The following is a 16,542-nucleotide window of genomic DNA, read 5'->3' as shown; positions in this document are numbered from 1 at the left end:
TCCAAGTCAGGGAAAATTAAATTGTGTGTGTGTGTGTGTGTGTGTGTGTGTGTGTGGTGTGTGTGTGTGTGTGTGTGTGTGTGTGTGTGTGTGTGTGTGTGTGTGTGTGTGTGTGTGTGTGTGTGTGTGTGTGTGTGTTCTCCAAAGAGACCAAGAGAGGTCAAAGGTCACCAGTGCTCAGTCTGTACAGCAGCATCAAACAGAGCTGGAGATGAACCAGGAGGAACTGGCTGACACACTAGGGGGCGGTAAGAGACTCTTACTTTGAAGACAGAGGAGACTATTATTTTGAAGGACAAAAGATATACTATCTTAAAAATTGAGAAAAAATTATATTTTTAAGGAGCAGTATTTTTCCTCTTTGGGGTTAGAGGGTGTCGGGTTAATGGGTATCAGGTTAATGGTTCGTCCATATATGTAGAGTTATGGTGGGGGTATCAGGTTAAATGGTTTGATCCAGATAGGTAGGGTTATTGTGGGGTGTCAGATTGAATGGTTTGATCCAGATATTTAGGGTTATTGTGGGGTATCAGGTTTGACCAAGATCTGTAGGGTTATTGTGGGTCTATCAGATATAATAACATTAAACATAAATTGCAGTTCAACAGAATAAATCTGTGGAAGAGATGCAACACTATCTTGTTATATCAGCATGTCATTTTACACCAATTCATCACCATTCATCATTATTATTATTGTCATTAGACCAATCATATCGCTGTGGTAAAAACGAAAAGTCCTGAACATTTTGAATCTGTAACATGCAGTCTTTTTCACAACCAGCTTCTCCGACCACAAGTTATGAAGCCACATTAACATTAAACATTATACTGCAGTGCAGACCAACAGCAGAACAACTCAGTGGAAGTGATGAAACCCTGTCTTGTTGTATCAGCATAGCAAATCACTTTACACTGATTCACTATCATTATTACTATAATTAGACCAATCATATTGCTGTGGAAATAATAGTCCTTAACATTTTGAATCTCTAACATCGTCCTTCACAACCAGCTTTTCCGATCACAAGTAATGACACCACTAAATACCATGAAGATGATAACTTAACAGGAAATATTGACATGGTTCCACTGATCACCATCCAATAACTGATGTCATCTGTTCTTTTCTCATTTAGGATCTGCTGCTGTCGATTGCCAACGTAGAATCAAGTCTAATTTGAAGAAGAAGTTCAGGTGTGTGTTTGAGGGAATTGCTAAAGCAGGACAGCGAACAGATCTGAATGACTTCTACACAGAGATCTTCATCACAGAGAGAGGCAGTGGAGAGGTCAACAAGGAACATGAGGTCAGACTGATTGAAACAGCTTCCAGGAAACCAGCCAAGGAAGAAACACCAATCAGATGTGAGGACATCTTTAAACCCTTACCTGGAAACGATCAATCAATAAGAACAATGATGACAACTGGAGTGGCCGGCATTGGTAAAACCGTGTTAACACACAAGTTCACTCTGGACTGGGCTGAAGGCAAAACCAACCGGGACATACACTTCACATTTCCCCTAACTTTCAGAGAGCTGAATTTACTGAAAGGGAAAGAGTTTAGCTTGGTGGAACTGCTTCATCACCTCTATATTGACACCAAAAAAGCAGGAATCTGCAGATTCGACCATTTCCAAGTTGTCTTCATCTTGGATGGTCTGGATGAGTGTCGACTTCCTCTGGACTTCCAGAGAAACCCGATCTGGACGGATGTCACAAAGTCCACCTCGGTGGACGTGCTGCTGACCAACCTCATCAGGGGCGTCCTGCTTCCCTCCGCTCGCATTTGGATAACCACACGCCCTGCGGCAGCCAATCAGATACCTGCTGAGTGTGTTGACATGGTGACAGAGGTGAGGGGGTTCACCGACCAACAGAAAGAGGAGTACTTCAGGAAGAGATTCAGAGAGGAGAAGCTGGCCAGCACAATCATCTCCCACGTCAAGAAATCACGAAGCCTCCACATCATGTGTCACATCCCAGTCTTCTGTTGGATCACTGCTTCAGTTCTGGAGGACATCTTCAAAAAATCCCAGATCGAAGAGATGCCCAAGACCGTGACTCAGATGTACAGCCACTTCCTGAGGGTTCAGTCCCTACAGGGGGACAGGAAGTACCATGGGAGATCTGAAACAGATCCAGAATGGAGTTCAGAGAGCAGGGATATCATTGTTTCTCTTGGAAAACTTGCTTTTAACCAGCTGGAGAAAGGCAACCTGATCTTCTACGAGGCAGTTATGGCAGAGTGTGACATCAATATCAGAGCAGCCTCAGTCTACTCAGGAGTGTTCACCCAGATCTTTAAAGAGGAGTGTGGGCTGTACCAGACCAGGGTGTTCTGCTTTGTACATCTGAGCATCCAGGAGTTTCTGGCTGCCCTTTATGCCTTTCTGTCCTTCATCGATACTGGTGTCAATCTGCTCTCAGAAGAACCACCGACCTCCAGGAAAGATAAAAACCTCCTCCTCTACCAGAATGGTGTGGACAAGGCCTTACAGAGTGAGAACGGACACCTGGACCTGTTCCTCCGCTTCCTCCTGGGCCTCTCTCTGGAGACCAATCAGATTGTCCTACGAGGTCTGCTGGGACAGAAAAAAAGATCACTGACCACTCAGATCAAAACAGGTCTGCTGCGAATGACAGGAAGTAGGTCACAGACCAATAAGGGAACAGTCTCTTACATCAAGAAGAAGATAAAGGGAGATCTATCTCCAGAGAGAAGCATCAATCTGTTCCACTGTCTGAATGAGCTGAACGACTGTTCTCTAGTGAAGTATATACAACAGTACCTGACATCAGAAAGTCTCTCCGGAGAATCTCTCTCCCCTTCTCAGTGGTCAGCTCTGGTCTTCATCTTACTGACATCAGAAGAGGAGCTGGACGTGTTTGACCTGAAAAAATACTCTGCTTCAGAGGAGGGTCTTCTGAGGCTGCTGCCAGTGATCAAAGCCTCCAAAACATCTCTGTGGGTTCACTAATAACATGTATTACAATACACACTACACAATATAATTACAACTGGAATATAAGGTTAAATAATATGAAAAAGATCTCTGTAGGTTCATAAGAACATGTATTACTATTCTTCTCATAACAGAATAAAGTTGTAATAATATACAAAACATCTCTGTAGGTGTCCTTTTAACGTGTAATGTATTACAGTACACATAAGAGAATATTCACAACAATAGAATATAGAAGGAGTATTCATTTAAAAAACATTTTCAATCTCAACTAAACAAAAATGTAACATTTATACATCTAATTATTTAGTATTTTTTGTTAAACCAATAACATTCCTTCATTATTTAATAACTTAAAGATGTATGTTATTTTAATCACAGTTCCTGACCTGTTCTCTTTATTTTGTGTGAAGGCTGAATGGCTGTCATCTGTCAGAGAGATGCTGTGAAGCTCTGGCCTCAGTTCTCAGCTCCAACTCCTCTAGTCTGAGAGAGCTGGACCTGAGTACCAATGATCTGCAGGATTCAGGAGTGAAGCTGCTCTCTGCTGGACTGGGGAGTCCACACTGTACACTGGAAACTCTCAGGTTAGTTTTACCCAATGGTCAAACAGTTACAGCACAAGGCTCAATATCAGAAGATATTTAACAGATATACATCCATAAAAGTGCTCACGTAAAGTGAAGCAGCACGCAACTGACACCCCTAAGCTTAAAAATGCTGTCTTAGTTCTCGTGCTCGCAAAGTGTTTTCCTATTCGCTATGATATTTATTTTCCTCAAAACATAATATACATAATATTGGACTAAAAATTCAAATTATATGCAAAACATCGCTTTAGGTAAACTAATAACATGTATTAAAATACAATACATTACATACATAATACTGCCACAAAAAGTTATATTAATATACAAAAAGATTATGAAACACTGTAAATGGACTGCATTTATATCGTGCTTTTCTAACCCTTAGCCACCCGAAGGGCTTCACAATATTGCCTCACATTCACCATTCACGCACACATTCACACACCGACGGTGGAGTCAACCATGCAAGGCGACAGCCAGCTCGTCAGGAGCAGTTAGGGTTAGGTACCTTGCTCAAGCACACCTCAACACTCAACTAGGAGGAGCCGGCGATTGAACCGGCAACTTTCAGCTTACCAGCCAACCCGCTCTACCTCCTGAGCTACTGCCGCCCCTGCACAACAACTTTGATATAGTTATACATTTTACACCCAATATTGAATAACCAAATTTTCTTCATTATGTATTAAGTTGAAGATGTATGTCATTTTAATCACAGTCCCTAACCTGTCCTCTTCATTTTGTTTGAAGGTTGAAGCGTTGTGATCTGTCAGAGAGATGCTGTGAAGCTCTGGCCTCAGTTCTCAGCTCCAACTCCTCTAGTCTGAGAGAGCTGGACCTGAGTACTAATCGGCTGAAGGATTCAGGAGTGAAGCTGCTCTCTGCTGGACTGGGGAGTCCACACTGTACACTGGAAACTCTCAGGTCAGTTTTACCCAATGGTCAAACAGTTACACCACAAGGTTCAATATCAGAAGACATTTAACAGATTTACAAACATAAAAGTGCACACGTAAAGTGAAGCAGCACGCAACTGACACCCCAAAGCGGACAAATGCTGTCTTTGTTTTCGTGCTCGCAAAGTGTTTTCCTGATCGCTATGATATTAATCTCCTCCAAACACAATATACACAATATACATAATATTGTGTGTATTTTTCTAATATTATTCTAATTGTATACAAAACATTGCTTTATATTAACTAATAACATGTATTACAATACACTTCATAATACTGCAACAAAAAGTAATACTAACATACAAAACGATTTTGAAACACTGCAAAACAAATATAAATGGCCTGTATTTATCTAGCGCTTTTCTAACCATTGGCCACCAAATGCGCTTTACAATATTGCATCACATTCACCATTAACACACCGACGGCGGAGTCAACCATGCAAGGTGACAGCCAGCTCGTCAGGAGTAGTTAGGGTTAGGTGCCTTGCTCAAGGACACCTCAACACTCAGCTAGGAGGATCCGGGGATTGAACCAGCAACCTTCAGGTTACCAGCCAACCCGCTCTACCTCCTGAGCTACTGCCGCCCCTTCACAACAACTTTCATATAGTTATACATTTTACACCCAATATTGAATAACCACATTTTCTTCATTATGTATTAAGTTGAATATGTATGTTTTTTTATTCACAGTTCCTAACCTGTTCTCTTTATTTTGTTTGAAGGTTGAAGGGCTGTCATCTGTCAGAGAGATCCTGTGAAGCTCTGGCCTCAGTTCTCAGCTCCAACTCCTCTAGTCTGAGAGAGCTGGACCTGAGCACCAATGATCTGCAGGATTCAGGAGTGAAGCTGCTCTCTGCTGGACTGGGGAGTCCACACTGTACACTGGAAACTCTCAGGTCAGTTTTACTCAATGGTCAAACAGTTACACCACAACGTTCAATATCAGAACACATTTAACAGATTAACATCCATGAAGTGCGCACGTAAAGTGAAGCAGCACGCAACTGACATCCCCAAGCGCACAAATGCTGTCTTAGTTCTCGTGCTCGCAAAGTGTTTTCCTAATCGCTATGATATTTATTCTACTCAAAACATAATATACATAATATTGGAATAAAAATTCAAACTATACACAAAACATTGCTTTAGATAAACTGATAACAAGTATTACAATACAATACATAATGTATATAATACTGCAACAAAAAGTAATACTAATATACAAAACGAATTTCAAACAATGCAAAACAAATGGGCTGCATTTATATAGCACTTTTCTAACCATTGGCAACCCATAGCGCTTTACAATATTGCCTCACATTCACCATTCACGCACACATTCACACACCGACGGCGGAGTCAACCATGCAAGGCGACAGCCAGCTCGTCGGGAGCAGTTAGGGTTAGGTGCCTCCTTGCTGAAGCACACCTCAACACTCTAGCTAGGAGGAGCCGGGGATTGAACCGGCAACCTTCAGGTTACCGGCTAACTCGCCCTAACTCCTGAGCTACTGACACCCCATCACGACAACTTTGATATAGTTATACATTTTACACCCAATATTGAATAACCACATTTCTTCATTGTGTAATAAGTTGAAGATGTAATTTATTTTAATCACAGTTCCTAACCTGTTCTCTTTATTGTGTTTGCAGGCTGCAGGGCTGTGATCTGTCAGAGAGATGCTGTGAAGCTCTGGCCTCAGTTCTCAGCTCCAACTCCTCTAGTCTGAGAGAGCTGGACCTGAGTAACAATGATCTGCAGGATTCAGGAGTGAAGCTGCTCTCTGCTGGACTGGGGAGTCCACACTGTACACTGGAAACTCTCAGGTCCATTTTACTCAATGGTCAGACAGTGCCGTGTTCTTTTTGGAAAAAGTCTTCCGAGTCAGGATCGCTTTAACACAATTTTTTTAGCGAAGGTTTGGACTAGCATACATGAAACAAAAGGAGGGGGATTTTACTTGCACATGTGGAGATACACATAGTAGGGCATTCAAAAGGATGCTTTTGAAGAATCACAGAAATATTAAGAAAAAAGTACCCATGCCTTACCATTTTAGCAGATCTGCCCACAAACTTCCTCTACACTTTGCATTCTTTTTTGTCGTCCTTTTTAACCAAATGCTGCCAGATCGATGACTTTGTTGCAATCAATGAGTTAGTAGCGGAGTAAAGGTTCAGTAAGTTAGGACTACCGGTCTTCCTTATGGGCCAGTTCAACGTTGAGAAACCCGGGGGTTTGACCTCATGTCTTATAAGTCTTATAGTTTATTAAACCATATGATTATTAAAACAGAAACTACAGAGCCTTCAACCTTATTTTTATTAATAATTAATGTTATTTCTTACACACATTATAGCCCTTCTCTCAAATATAAAACACATCAGTCTGCATTTGTCCCTCCCGGCCCTAAAATAATGGATTAAGAACCTCTTTGTTCTTATTAAAGGAACACCAGCTATTGTCCGACCAATGAGAATTTGGTCCAACAAGTGCATATCAATTAACCAGTCAACCAACCGACCAGAACTTGACAGCCCTAGAGATTATATAGGTACAGCTTTTATCAAACTTCCAGAAATCCTGTTTCTTGTTTTCTAGAAGAGTCCAGCAGCAGAGAGCAGACTCCCCTGGACCCAGATGTGTCTCCATGAAGAGTGACAGCTCTATGGATCCTCCTGTTGGGTTTAAAGATGGAAATCAGTCTATTGAGAAGAGGTGAGGATTCATCATATATTATAAAGGTACAGCTTCGATCAAACATCCATTAATCATGGTTCTTGTTTTCTTGAAGAGTCCAGAAGGAGAGAGCAGACTACCCTGGACCCATTTGTGTCTCCATGAAGAGTGACCACTCTATGGATCATCCTGGCCAGTTTAAAGATGGAAATCAGTCTATTGAGAAGATGTGAGGAATATCAAAGATCATAAAGATACAGCTTCTATTAAACGTCCATAAATCCTGGTTCTTGTTTTTCTCGAAGAGTCCAGCAGGAGAGAGCAGGCTCTTGTTATCAGACTTTACTGGTACTGATGTCTCCAAGTCAGGGAAAATTAAATTGTGTGTGTGTGTGTGTGTGTGTGTGTGTGTGTGTGTGTGTGTGTGTGTGTGTGTGTGTGTGTGTGTGTGTGTGTGTGTGTGTGTGTGTGTGTGTGTGTGTGTGTGTGTGTTCTCCAAAGAGACCAAGAGAGGTCAAAGGTCACCAGTGCTCAGTCTGTACAGCAGCATCAAACAGAGCTGGAGATGAACCAGGAGGAACTGGCTGACACACTAGGGGGCGGTAAGAGACTCTTACTTTGAAGACAGAGGAGACTATTATTTTGAAGGACAAAAGATATACTATCTTAAAAATTGAGAAAAAATTATATTTTTAAGGAGCAGTATTTTTCCTCTTTGGGGTTAGAGGGTGTCGGGTTAATGGGTATCAGGTTAATGGTTTCGTCCATATATGTAGAGTTATGGTGGGGGTATCAGGTTAAATGGTTTGATCCAGATAGGTAGGGTTATTGTGGGGTGTCAGATTGAATGGTTTGATCCAGATATTTAGGGTTATTGTGGGGTATCAGGTTTGACCAAGATCTGTAGGGTTATTGTGGGTCTATCAGATATAATAACATTAAACATAAATTGCAGTTCAACAGAATAAATCTGTGGAAGAGATGCAACACTATCTTGTTATATCAGCATGTCATTTTACACCAATTCATCACCATTCATCATTATTATTATTGTCATTAGACCAATCATATCGCTGTGGTAAAAACGAAAAGTCCTGAACATTTTGAATCTGTAACATGCAGTCTTTTTCACGACCAGCTTCTCCGACCACAAGTTATGAAGCCACATTAACATTAAACATTATACTGCAGTGCAGACCAACAGCAGAACAACTCAGTGGAAGTGATGAAACCCTGTCTTGTTGTATCAGCATAGCAAATCACTTTACACTGATTCACTATCATTATTACTATAATTAGACCAATCATATTGCTGTGGAAATAATAGTCCTTAACATTTTGAATCTCTAACATCGTCCTTCACAACCAGCTTTTCCGATCACAAGTAATGACACCACTAAATACCATGAAGATGATAACTTAACAGGAAATATTGACATGGTTCCACTGATCACCATCCAATAACTGATGTCATCTGTTCTTTTCTCATTTAGGATCTGCTGCTGTCGATTGCCAACGTAGAATCAAGTCTAATTTGAAGAAGAAGTTCAGGTGTGTGTTTGAGGGAATTGCTAAAGCAGGACAGCGAACAGATCTGAATGACTTCTACACAGAGATCTTCATCACAGAGAGAGGCAGTGGAGAGGTCAACAAGGAACATGAGGTCAGACTGATTGAAACAGCTTCCAGGAAACCAGCCAAGGAAGAAACACCAATCAGATGTGAGGACATCTTTAAACCCTTACCTGGAAACGATCAATCAATAAGAACAATGATGACAACTGGAGTGGCCGGCATTGGTAAAACCGTGTTAACACACAAGTTCACTCTGGACTGGGCTGAAGGCAAAACCAACCGGGACATACACTTCACATTTCCCCTAACTTTCAGAGAGCTGAATTTACTGAAAGGGAAAGAGTTTAGCTTGGTGGAACTGCTTCATCACCTCTATATTGACACCAAAAAAGCAGGAATCTGCAGATTCGACCATTTCCAAGTTGTCTTCATCTTGGATGGTCTGGATGAGTGTCGACTTCCTCTGGACTTCCAGAGAAACCCGATCTGGACGGATGTCACAAAGTCCACCTCGGTGGACGTGCTGCTGACCAACCTCATCAGGGGCGTCCTGCTTCCCTCCGCTCGCATTTGGATAACCACACGCCCTGCGGCAGCCAATCAGATACCTGCTGAGTGTGTTGACATGGTGACAGAGGTGAGGGGGTTCACCGACCAACAGAAAGAGGAGTACTTCAGGAAGAGATTCAGAGAGGAGAAGCTGGCCAGCACAATCATCTCCCACGTCAAGAAATCACGAAGCCTCCACATCATGTGTCACATCCCAGTCTTCTGTTGGATCACTGCTTCAGTTCTGGAGGACATCTTCAAAAAATCCCAGATCGAAGAGATGCCCAAGACCGTGACTCAGATGTACAGCCACTTCCTGAGGGTTCAGTCCCTACAGGGGGACAGGAAGTACCATGGGAGATCTGAAACAGATCCAGAATGGAGTTCAGAGAGCAGGGATATCATTGTTTCTCTTGGAAAACTTGCTTTTAACCAGCTGGAGAAAGGCAACCTGATCTTCTACGAGGCAGTTATGGCAGAGTGTGACATCAATATCAGAGCAGCCTCAGTCTACTCAGGAGTGTTCACCCAGATCTTTAAAGAGGAGTGTGGGCTGTACCAGACCAGGGTGTTCTGCTTTGTACATCTGAGCATCCAGGAGTTTCTGGCTGCCCTTTATGCCTTTCTGTCCTTCATCGATACTGGTGTCAATCTGCTCTCAGAAGAACCACCGACCTCCAGGAAAGATAAAAACCTCCTCCTCTACCAGAATGGTGTGGACAAGGCCTTACAGAGTGAGAACGGACACCTGGACCTGTTCCTCCGCTTCCTCCTGGGCCTCTCTCTGGAGACCAATCAGATTGTCCTACGAGGTCTGCTGGGACAGAAAAAAAGATCACTGACCACTCAGATCAAAACAGGTCTGCTGCGACTGACAGGAAGTAGGTCACAGACCAATAAGGGAACAGTCTCTTACATCAAGAAGAAGATAAAGGGAGATCTATCTCCAGAGAGAAGCATCAATCTGTTCCACTGTCTGAATGAGCTGAACGACTGTTCTCTAGTGAAGTATATACAACAGTACCTGACATCAGAAAGTCTCTCCGGAGAATCTCTCTCCCCTTCTCAGTGGTCAGCTCTGGTCTTCATCTTACTGACATCAGAAGAGGAGCTGGACGTGTTTGACCTGAAAAAATACTCTGCTTCAGAGGAGGGTCTTCTGAGGCTGCTGCCAGTGATCAAAGCCTCCAAAACATCTCTGTGGGTTCACTAATAACATGTATTACAATACACACTACACAATATAATTACAACTGGAATATAAGGTTAAATAATATGAAAAAGATCTCTGTAGGTTCATAAGAACATGTATTACTATTCTTCTCATAACAGAATAAAGTTGTAATAATATACAAAACATCTCTGTAGGTGTCCTTTTAACGTGTAATGTATTACAGTACACATAAGAGAATATTCACAACAATAGAATATAGAAGGAGTATTCATTTAAAAAACATTTTCAATCTCAACTAAACAAAAATGTAACATTTATACATCTAATTATTTAGTATTTTTTGTTAAACCAATAACATTCCTTCATTATTTAATAACTTAAAGATGTATGTTATTTTAATCACAGTTCCTGACCTGTTCTCTTTATTTTGTGTGAAGGCTGAATGGCTGTCATCTGTCAGAGAGATGCTGTGAAGCTCTGGCCTCAGTTCTCAGCTCCAACTCCTCTAGTCTGAGAGAGCTGGACCTGAGTACCAATGATCTGCAGGATTCAGGAGTGAAGCTGCTCTCTGCTGGACTGGGGAGTCCACACTGTACACTGGAAACTCTCAGGTTAGTTTTACCCAATGGTCAAACAGTTACAGCACAAGGCTCAATATCAGAAGATATTTAACAGATATACATCCATAAAAGTGCTCACGTAAAGTGAAGCAGCACGCAACTGACACCCCTAAGCTTAAAAATGCTGTCTTAGTTCTCGTGCTCGCAAAGTGTTTTCCTATTCGCTATGATATTTATTTTCCTCAAAACATAATATACATAATATTGGACTAAAAATTCAAATTATATGCAAAACATCGCTTTAGGTAAACTAATAACATGTATTAAAATACAATACATTACATACATAATACTGCCACAAAAAGTTATATTAATATACAAAAAGATTATGAAACACTGTAAATGGACTGCATTTATATCGTGCTTTTCTAACCCTTAGCCACCCGAAGGGCTTCACAATATTGCCTCACATTCACCATTCACGCACACATTCACACACCGACGGTGGAGTCAACCATGCAAGGCGACAGCCAGCTCGTCAGGAGCAGTTAGGGTTAGGTACCTTGCTCAAGCACACCTCAACACTCAACTAGGAGGAGCCGGCGATTGAACCGGCAACTTTCAGCTTACCAGCCAACCCGCTCTACCTCCTGAGCTACTGCCGCCCCTGCACAACAACTTTGATATAGTTATACATTTTACACCCAATATTGAATAACCAAATTTTCTTCATTATGTATTAAGTTGAAGATGTATGTCATTTTAATCACAGTCCCTAACCTGTCCTCTTCATTTTGTTTGAAGGTTGAAGCGTTGTGATCTGTCAGAGAGATGCTGTGAAGCTCTGGCCTCAGTTCTCAGCTCCAACTCCTCTAGTCTGAGAGAGCTGGACCTGAGTACTAATCGGCTGAAGGATTCAGGAGTGAAGCTGCTCTCTGCTGGACTGGGGAGTCCACACTGTACACTGGAAACTCTCAGGTCAGTTTTACCCAATGGTCAAACAGTTACACCACAAGGTTCAATATCAGAAGACATTTAACAGATTTACAAACATAAAAGTGCACACGTAAAGTGAAGCAGCACGCAACTGACACCCCAAAGCGGACAAATGCTGTCTTTGTTTTCGTGCTCGCAAAGTGTTTTCCTGATCGCTATGATATTAATCTCCTCCAAACACAATATACACAATATACATAATATTGTGTGTATTTTTCTAATATTATTCTAATTGTATACAAAACATTGCTTTATATTAACTAATAACATGTATTACAATACACTTCATAATACTGCAACAAAAAGTAATACTAACATACAAAACGATTTTGAAACACTGCAAAACAAATATAAATGGCCTGTATTTATCTAGCGCTTTTCTAACCATTGGCCACCAAATGCGCTTTACAATATTGCATCACATTCACCATTAACACACCGACGGCGGAGTCAACCATGCAAGGTGACAGCCAGCTCGTCAGGAGTAGTTAGGGTTAGGTGCCTTGCTCAAGGACACCTCAACACTCAGCTAGGAGGAGCCGGGGATTGAACCAGCAACCTTCAGGTTACCAGCCAACCCGCTCTACCTCCTGAGCTACTGCCGCCCCTTCACAACAACTTTCATATAGTTATACATTTTACACCCAATATTGAATAACCACATTTTCTTCATTATGTATTAAGTTGAATATGTATGTTTTTTTATTCACAGTTCCTAACCTGTTCTCTTTATTTTGTTTGAAGGTTGAAGGGCTGTCATCTGTCAGAGAGATCCTGTGAAGCTCTGGCCTCAGTTCTCAGCTCCAACTCCTCTAGTCTGAGAGAGCTGGACCTGAGCACCAATGATCTGCAGGATTCAGGAGTGAAGCTGCTCTCTGCTGGACTGGGGAGTCCACACTGTACACTGGAAACTCTCAGGTCAGTTTTACTCAATGGTCAAACAGTTACACCACAACGTTCAATATCAGAACACATTTAACAGATTAACATCCATGAAGTGCGCACGTAAAGTGAAGCAGCACGCAACTGACATCCCCAAGCGCACAAATGCTGTCTTAGTTCTCGTGCTCGCAAAGTGTTTTCCTAATCGCTATGATATTTATTCTACTCAAAACATAATATACATAATATTGGAATAAAAATTCAAACTATACACAAAACATTGCTTTAGATAAACTGATAACAAGTATTACAATACAATACATAATGTATATAATACTGCAACAAAAAGTAATACTAATATACAAAACGAATTTCAAACAATGCAAAACAAATGGGCTGCATTTATATAGCACTTTTCTAACCATTGGCAACCCATAGCGCTTTACAATATTGCCTCACATTCACCATTCACGCACACATTCACACACCGACGGCGGAGTCAACCATGCAAGGCGACAGCCAGCTCGTCGGGAGCAGTTAGGGTTAGGTGCCTCCTTGCTGAAGCACACCTCAACACTCTAGCTAGGAGGAGCCGGGGATTGAACCGGCAACCTTCAGGTTACCGGCTAACTCGCCCTAACTCCTGAGCTACTGACACCCCATCACGACAACTTTGATATAGTTATACATTTTACACCCAATATTGAATAACCACATTTCTTCATTGTGTAATAAGTTGAAGATGTAATTTATTTTAATCACAGTTCCTAACCTGTTCTCTTTATTGTGTTTGCAGGCTGCAGGGCTGTGATCTGTCAGAGAGATGCTGTGAAGCTCTGGCCTCAGTTCTCAGCTCCAACTCCTCTAGTCTGAGAGAGCTGGACCTGAGTAACAATGATCTGCAGGATTCAGGAGTGAAGCTGCTCTCTGCTGGACTGGGGAGTCCACACTGTACACTGGAAACTCTCAGGTCCGTTTTACTCAATGGTCAGACAGTGCCGTGTTCTTTTTGGAAAAAGTCTTCCGAGTCAGGATCGCTTTAACACAATTTTTTTAGCGAAGGTTTGGACTAGCATACATGAAACAAAAGGAGGGGGATTTTACTTGCACATGTGGAGATACACATAGTAGGGCATTCAAAAGGATGCTTTACCTGGAGTGTTCTAGCCCTCTGGGCTATGGGTTGTAACTTTAATACTGGGCAGGCGTGGACTTAGTTATGTGCTCTGATTGGCTAAGCATGGTGCTGAACTCCCGCATCTCTGGATGTTGGATGTGTCTCTATGCTGCTCCCTTGTGGCTATGTGTTGGCATTACAACTTGCTTTGTGGTATGGTGCTGACCCCTAGTGGCTATGTGTTGGCATTGCAATTTGTTATGTGGCCCTGAACTTCTGAGTTCGCCGAACACCTGGGCCGCTCGTATCTGTAGAAATGATACGTGAATGAATGGCTTCTTGTATGGGCCGGACTCCTCCCTAGGAGCCGGAGGACATATGTGGCCTGTTGGTATGAATGTGTGAATTACGTAACAACAGTTACACCACAAGGTTCAATATCAGAAGACATTTTACAGATTTACATCCATTAAAGTGTGCACGTAAAGTGAAGCAGCACGCAACTGACACCCCCAAGCGCACAAATGCTGTCTTAGTTCTTGTGCTCGCAAAGTGTTTTCCTATTCGCTATGATATTTACTTTCCTCAAAACACAATATATGTACTATTTAAATTAACCTTCTAATTATATGCAAAACATTGCTTTAGATAAACTAACAACATGTATTACAATACAATACATAATATACATAATACTGCAACAAAAAGTAATATTAATATACAAAATGATTTCCAAACACTGCAAAATAATTGTTAATGGACCGCATTTATATCGTGCTTTTCTAACCATTGGCCACCCAATGGGCTTTACAATATTGCCTCACATTCACCATTCACACACACACACACATTCACGTTCACACACCGACGGCGGAGTCAACCATGCAGGGCGACAGCCAGCTCGTCGGGAGCAGTTAGGGTTAGATGCCTTGCTCAAGCACACCTCAACACTCAGCTAGGAGGAGCCGTGGATTGAACCAGCAACCCTCAGGTTACCAGCCAACCCGCTCTACCTCCTGAGCTACTGCCTCCTCTTCAGGACAACTTTGATATAGTTATACATTTTACACCCAATATTGAATAAGCACAATTTCTTCATTATGTAATAAGTTAAAGATGTAAGCTATTTTAATAACAGTTCCTAACCTGTTCTATTTATTTTGTGTGAAGGCTGAAGGGCTGTGATCTGTCAGAGAGATGCTGTGAAGCTCTGACTTCAGTTCTTAGCTCCAACTCCTCTAGTCTGAGAGAGCTGGACCTGAGTACCAATGATCTGCAGGATTCAGGAGTGAAGCTGCTCTCTGCTGGACTGGGGAGTCCACACTGTACACTGGAAACTCTCAGGTCAGTTTTACTCAATGGTCAAACAGTTACACCACAAGTTCCACATCAGAGGATGGTTATATAACTCAACTTATAACTCAGTACCTGTGATGGCTGCATCCATGATTTTGTATCATTGCAGATGTAACACCTTTTGTTTAGGTGGATATTCTAATACATCCATATGCCTGCAACCTTTCAGTTATAAATATAAAAATGAGCTCAAAATATAATAATATTGCCCCCCCACTGTCCCCCGTATACGTGATAGTTTAGAGCAGGGTGAAGTATAGGGGGTCTTTGGAGGGTCTTACCCCTAGCTGGACACCTCAGACCCCCTGAAAGCCTCAACAGAAACATTTTGGAGGGTCTCTGGAAAGATATAAAAAAAATGATTTGAAACTTGCAATTGTCACACAAAACGTGTTTTAAAGCTTAATATATCCAGTACTTATTATCTTAATTGCTAATTCTTTACTCACAAATATGAATAGGATACAGAATAACATTGTTATATTGTGTACTCAGTGATTAGACAAACTCATTAAAGCTCTATTCATTATGAACTAATAAATAAGGAAAGCCAAGGATTAATACTTGTTAATTTATAGTTAAGTCAAGCTGTATTTCAACAGCTGTAAGCTAGGGATGGGAATTGAAAATAATTTCACGATTCCGATTCTCCTTATCGATTCGATTCCTTCTCGATTCTCGATTCTTATTGGGTGAGAAAATAAATACAAATTTGTTTGTTGCTATTAACTCTCTTTAATATCTGATCTGAAGTGCGTCTAGTATTAGGAAATTGTAAATTTTCACATTAATTGGTCTAGACAAAAAAAGTGATATGTTTGGCTTTTTAAGCCCAAATGCCATCATTGTGTGTAATTAAACTACAAATAAAGACTGAAAACAGTGAAGTAAGAGCTTGTGCCTTTTGGAATATTAACAGTGCTCATTTGCATTCAACTTGTAACAAAATTCATTTGACATAAAAAAAAAACAAAGACGTCTTCTGTAAAGAGACGGTGGATCGGTAATATAAGGTAATAAAATTACTAATTTTTAATACATATGAATTCAGTTAGGTATTCATTCCAGATTACGTATTCATACCCTTTATACTACTCCAATTACTATATAGCACTGTTATAATACATAT

General features: G+C 41.3%; 1 protein-coding gene across 1 annotated transcript in view; it reads left to right on the top strand.

The window, feature by feature from the left end:
- Positions 1 to 16,542, top strand: part of LOC130378413 (uncharacterized) — a 31,904-nt gene that overhangs the window by 3,386 nt on the left and 11,976 nt on the right. Inside the window, 15 exon segments of the mRNA XM_056585186.1 lie at positions 148 to 248; positions 1,139 to 2,969; positions 3,381 to 3,554; positions 4,308 to 4,481; positions 5,244 to 5,417; positions 6,178 to 6,346; positions 7,104 to 7,243; positions 7,320 to 7,433; positions 7,706 to 7,806; positions 8,698 to 10,528; positions 10,940 to 11,113; positions 11,867 to 12,040; positions 12,803 to 12,976; positions 13,737 to 13,910; positions 15,228 to 15,401. Coding sequence (XP_056441161.1) covers positions 148 to 248; positions 1,139 to 2,969; positions 3,381 to 3,554; positions 4,308 to 4,481; positions 5,244 to 5,417; positions 6,178 to 6,346; positions 7,104 to 7,243; positions 7,320 to 7,433; positions 7,706 to 7,806; positions 8,698 to 10,528; positions 10,940 to 11,113; positions 11,867 to 12,040; positions 12,803 to 12,976; positions 13,737 to 13,910; positions 15,228 to 15,401 — 5,679 coding nt within the window.

Source organism: Gadus chalcogrammus, unplaced genomic scaffold, assembly GCF_026213295.1.
Source record: "Gadus chalcogrammus isolate NIFS_2021 unplaced genomic scaffold, NIFS_Gcha_1.0 GACHA076, whole genome shotgun sequence".
Lineage (NCBI taxonomy): Eukaryota > Metazoa > Chordata > Actinopteri > Gadiformes > Gadidae > Gadus > Gadus chalcogrammus.
Note: the sequence above shows the minus strand (reverse complement) of the source record. Positions and strands in the feature narration are given on the sequence as shown.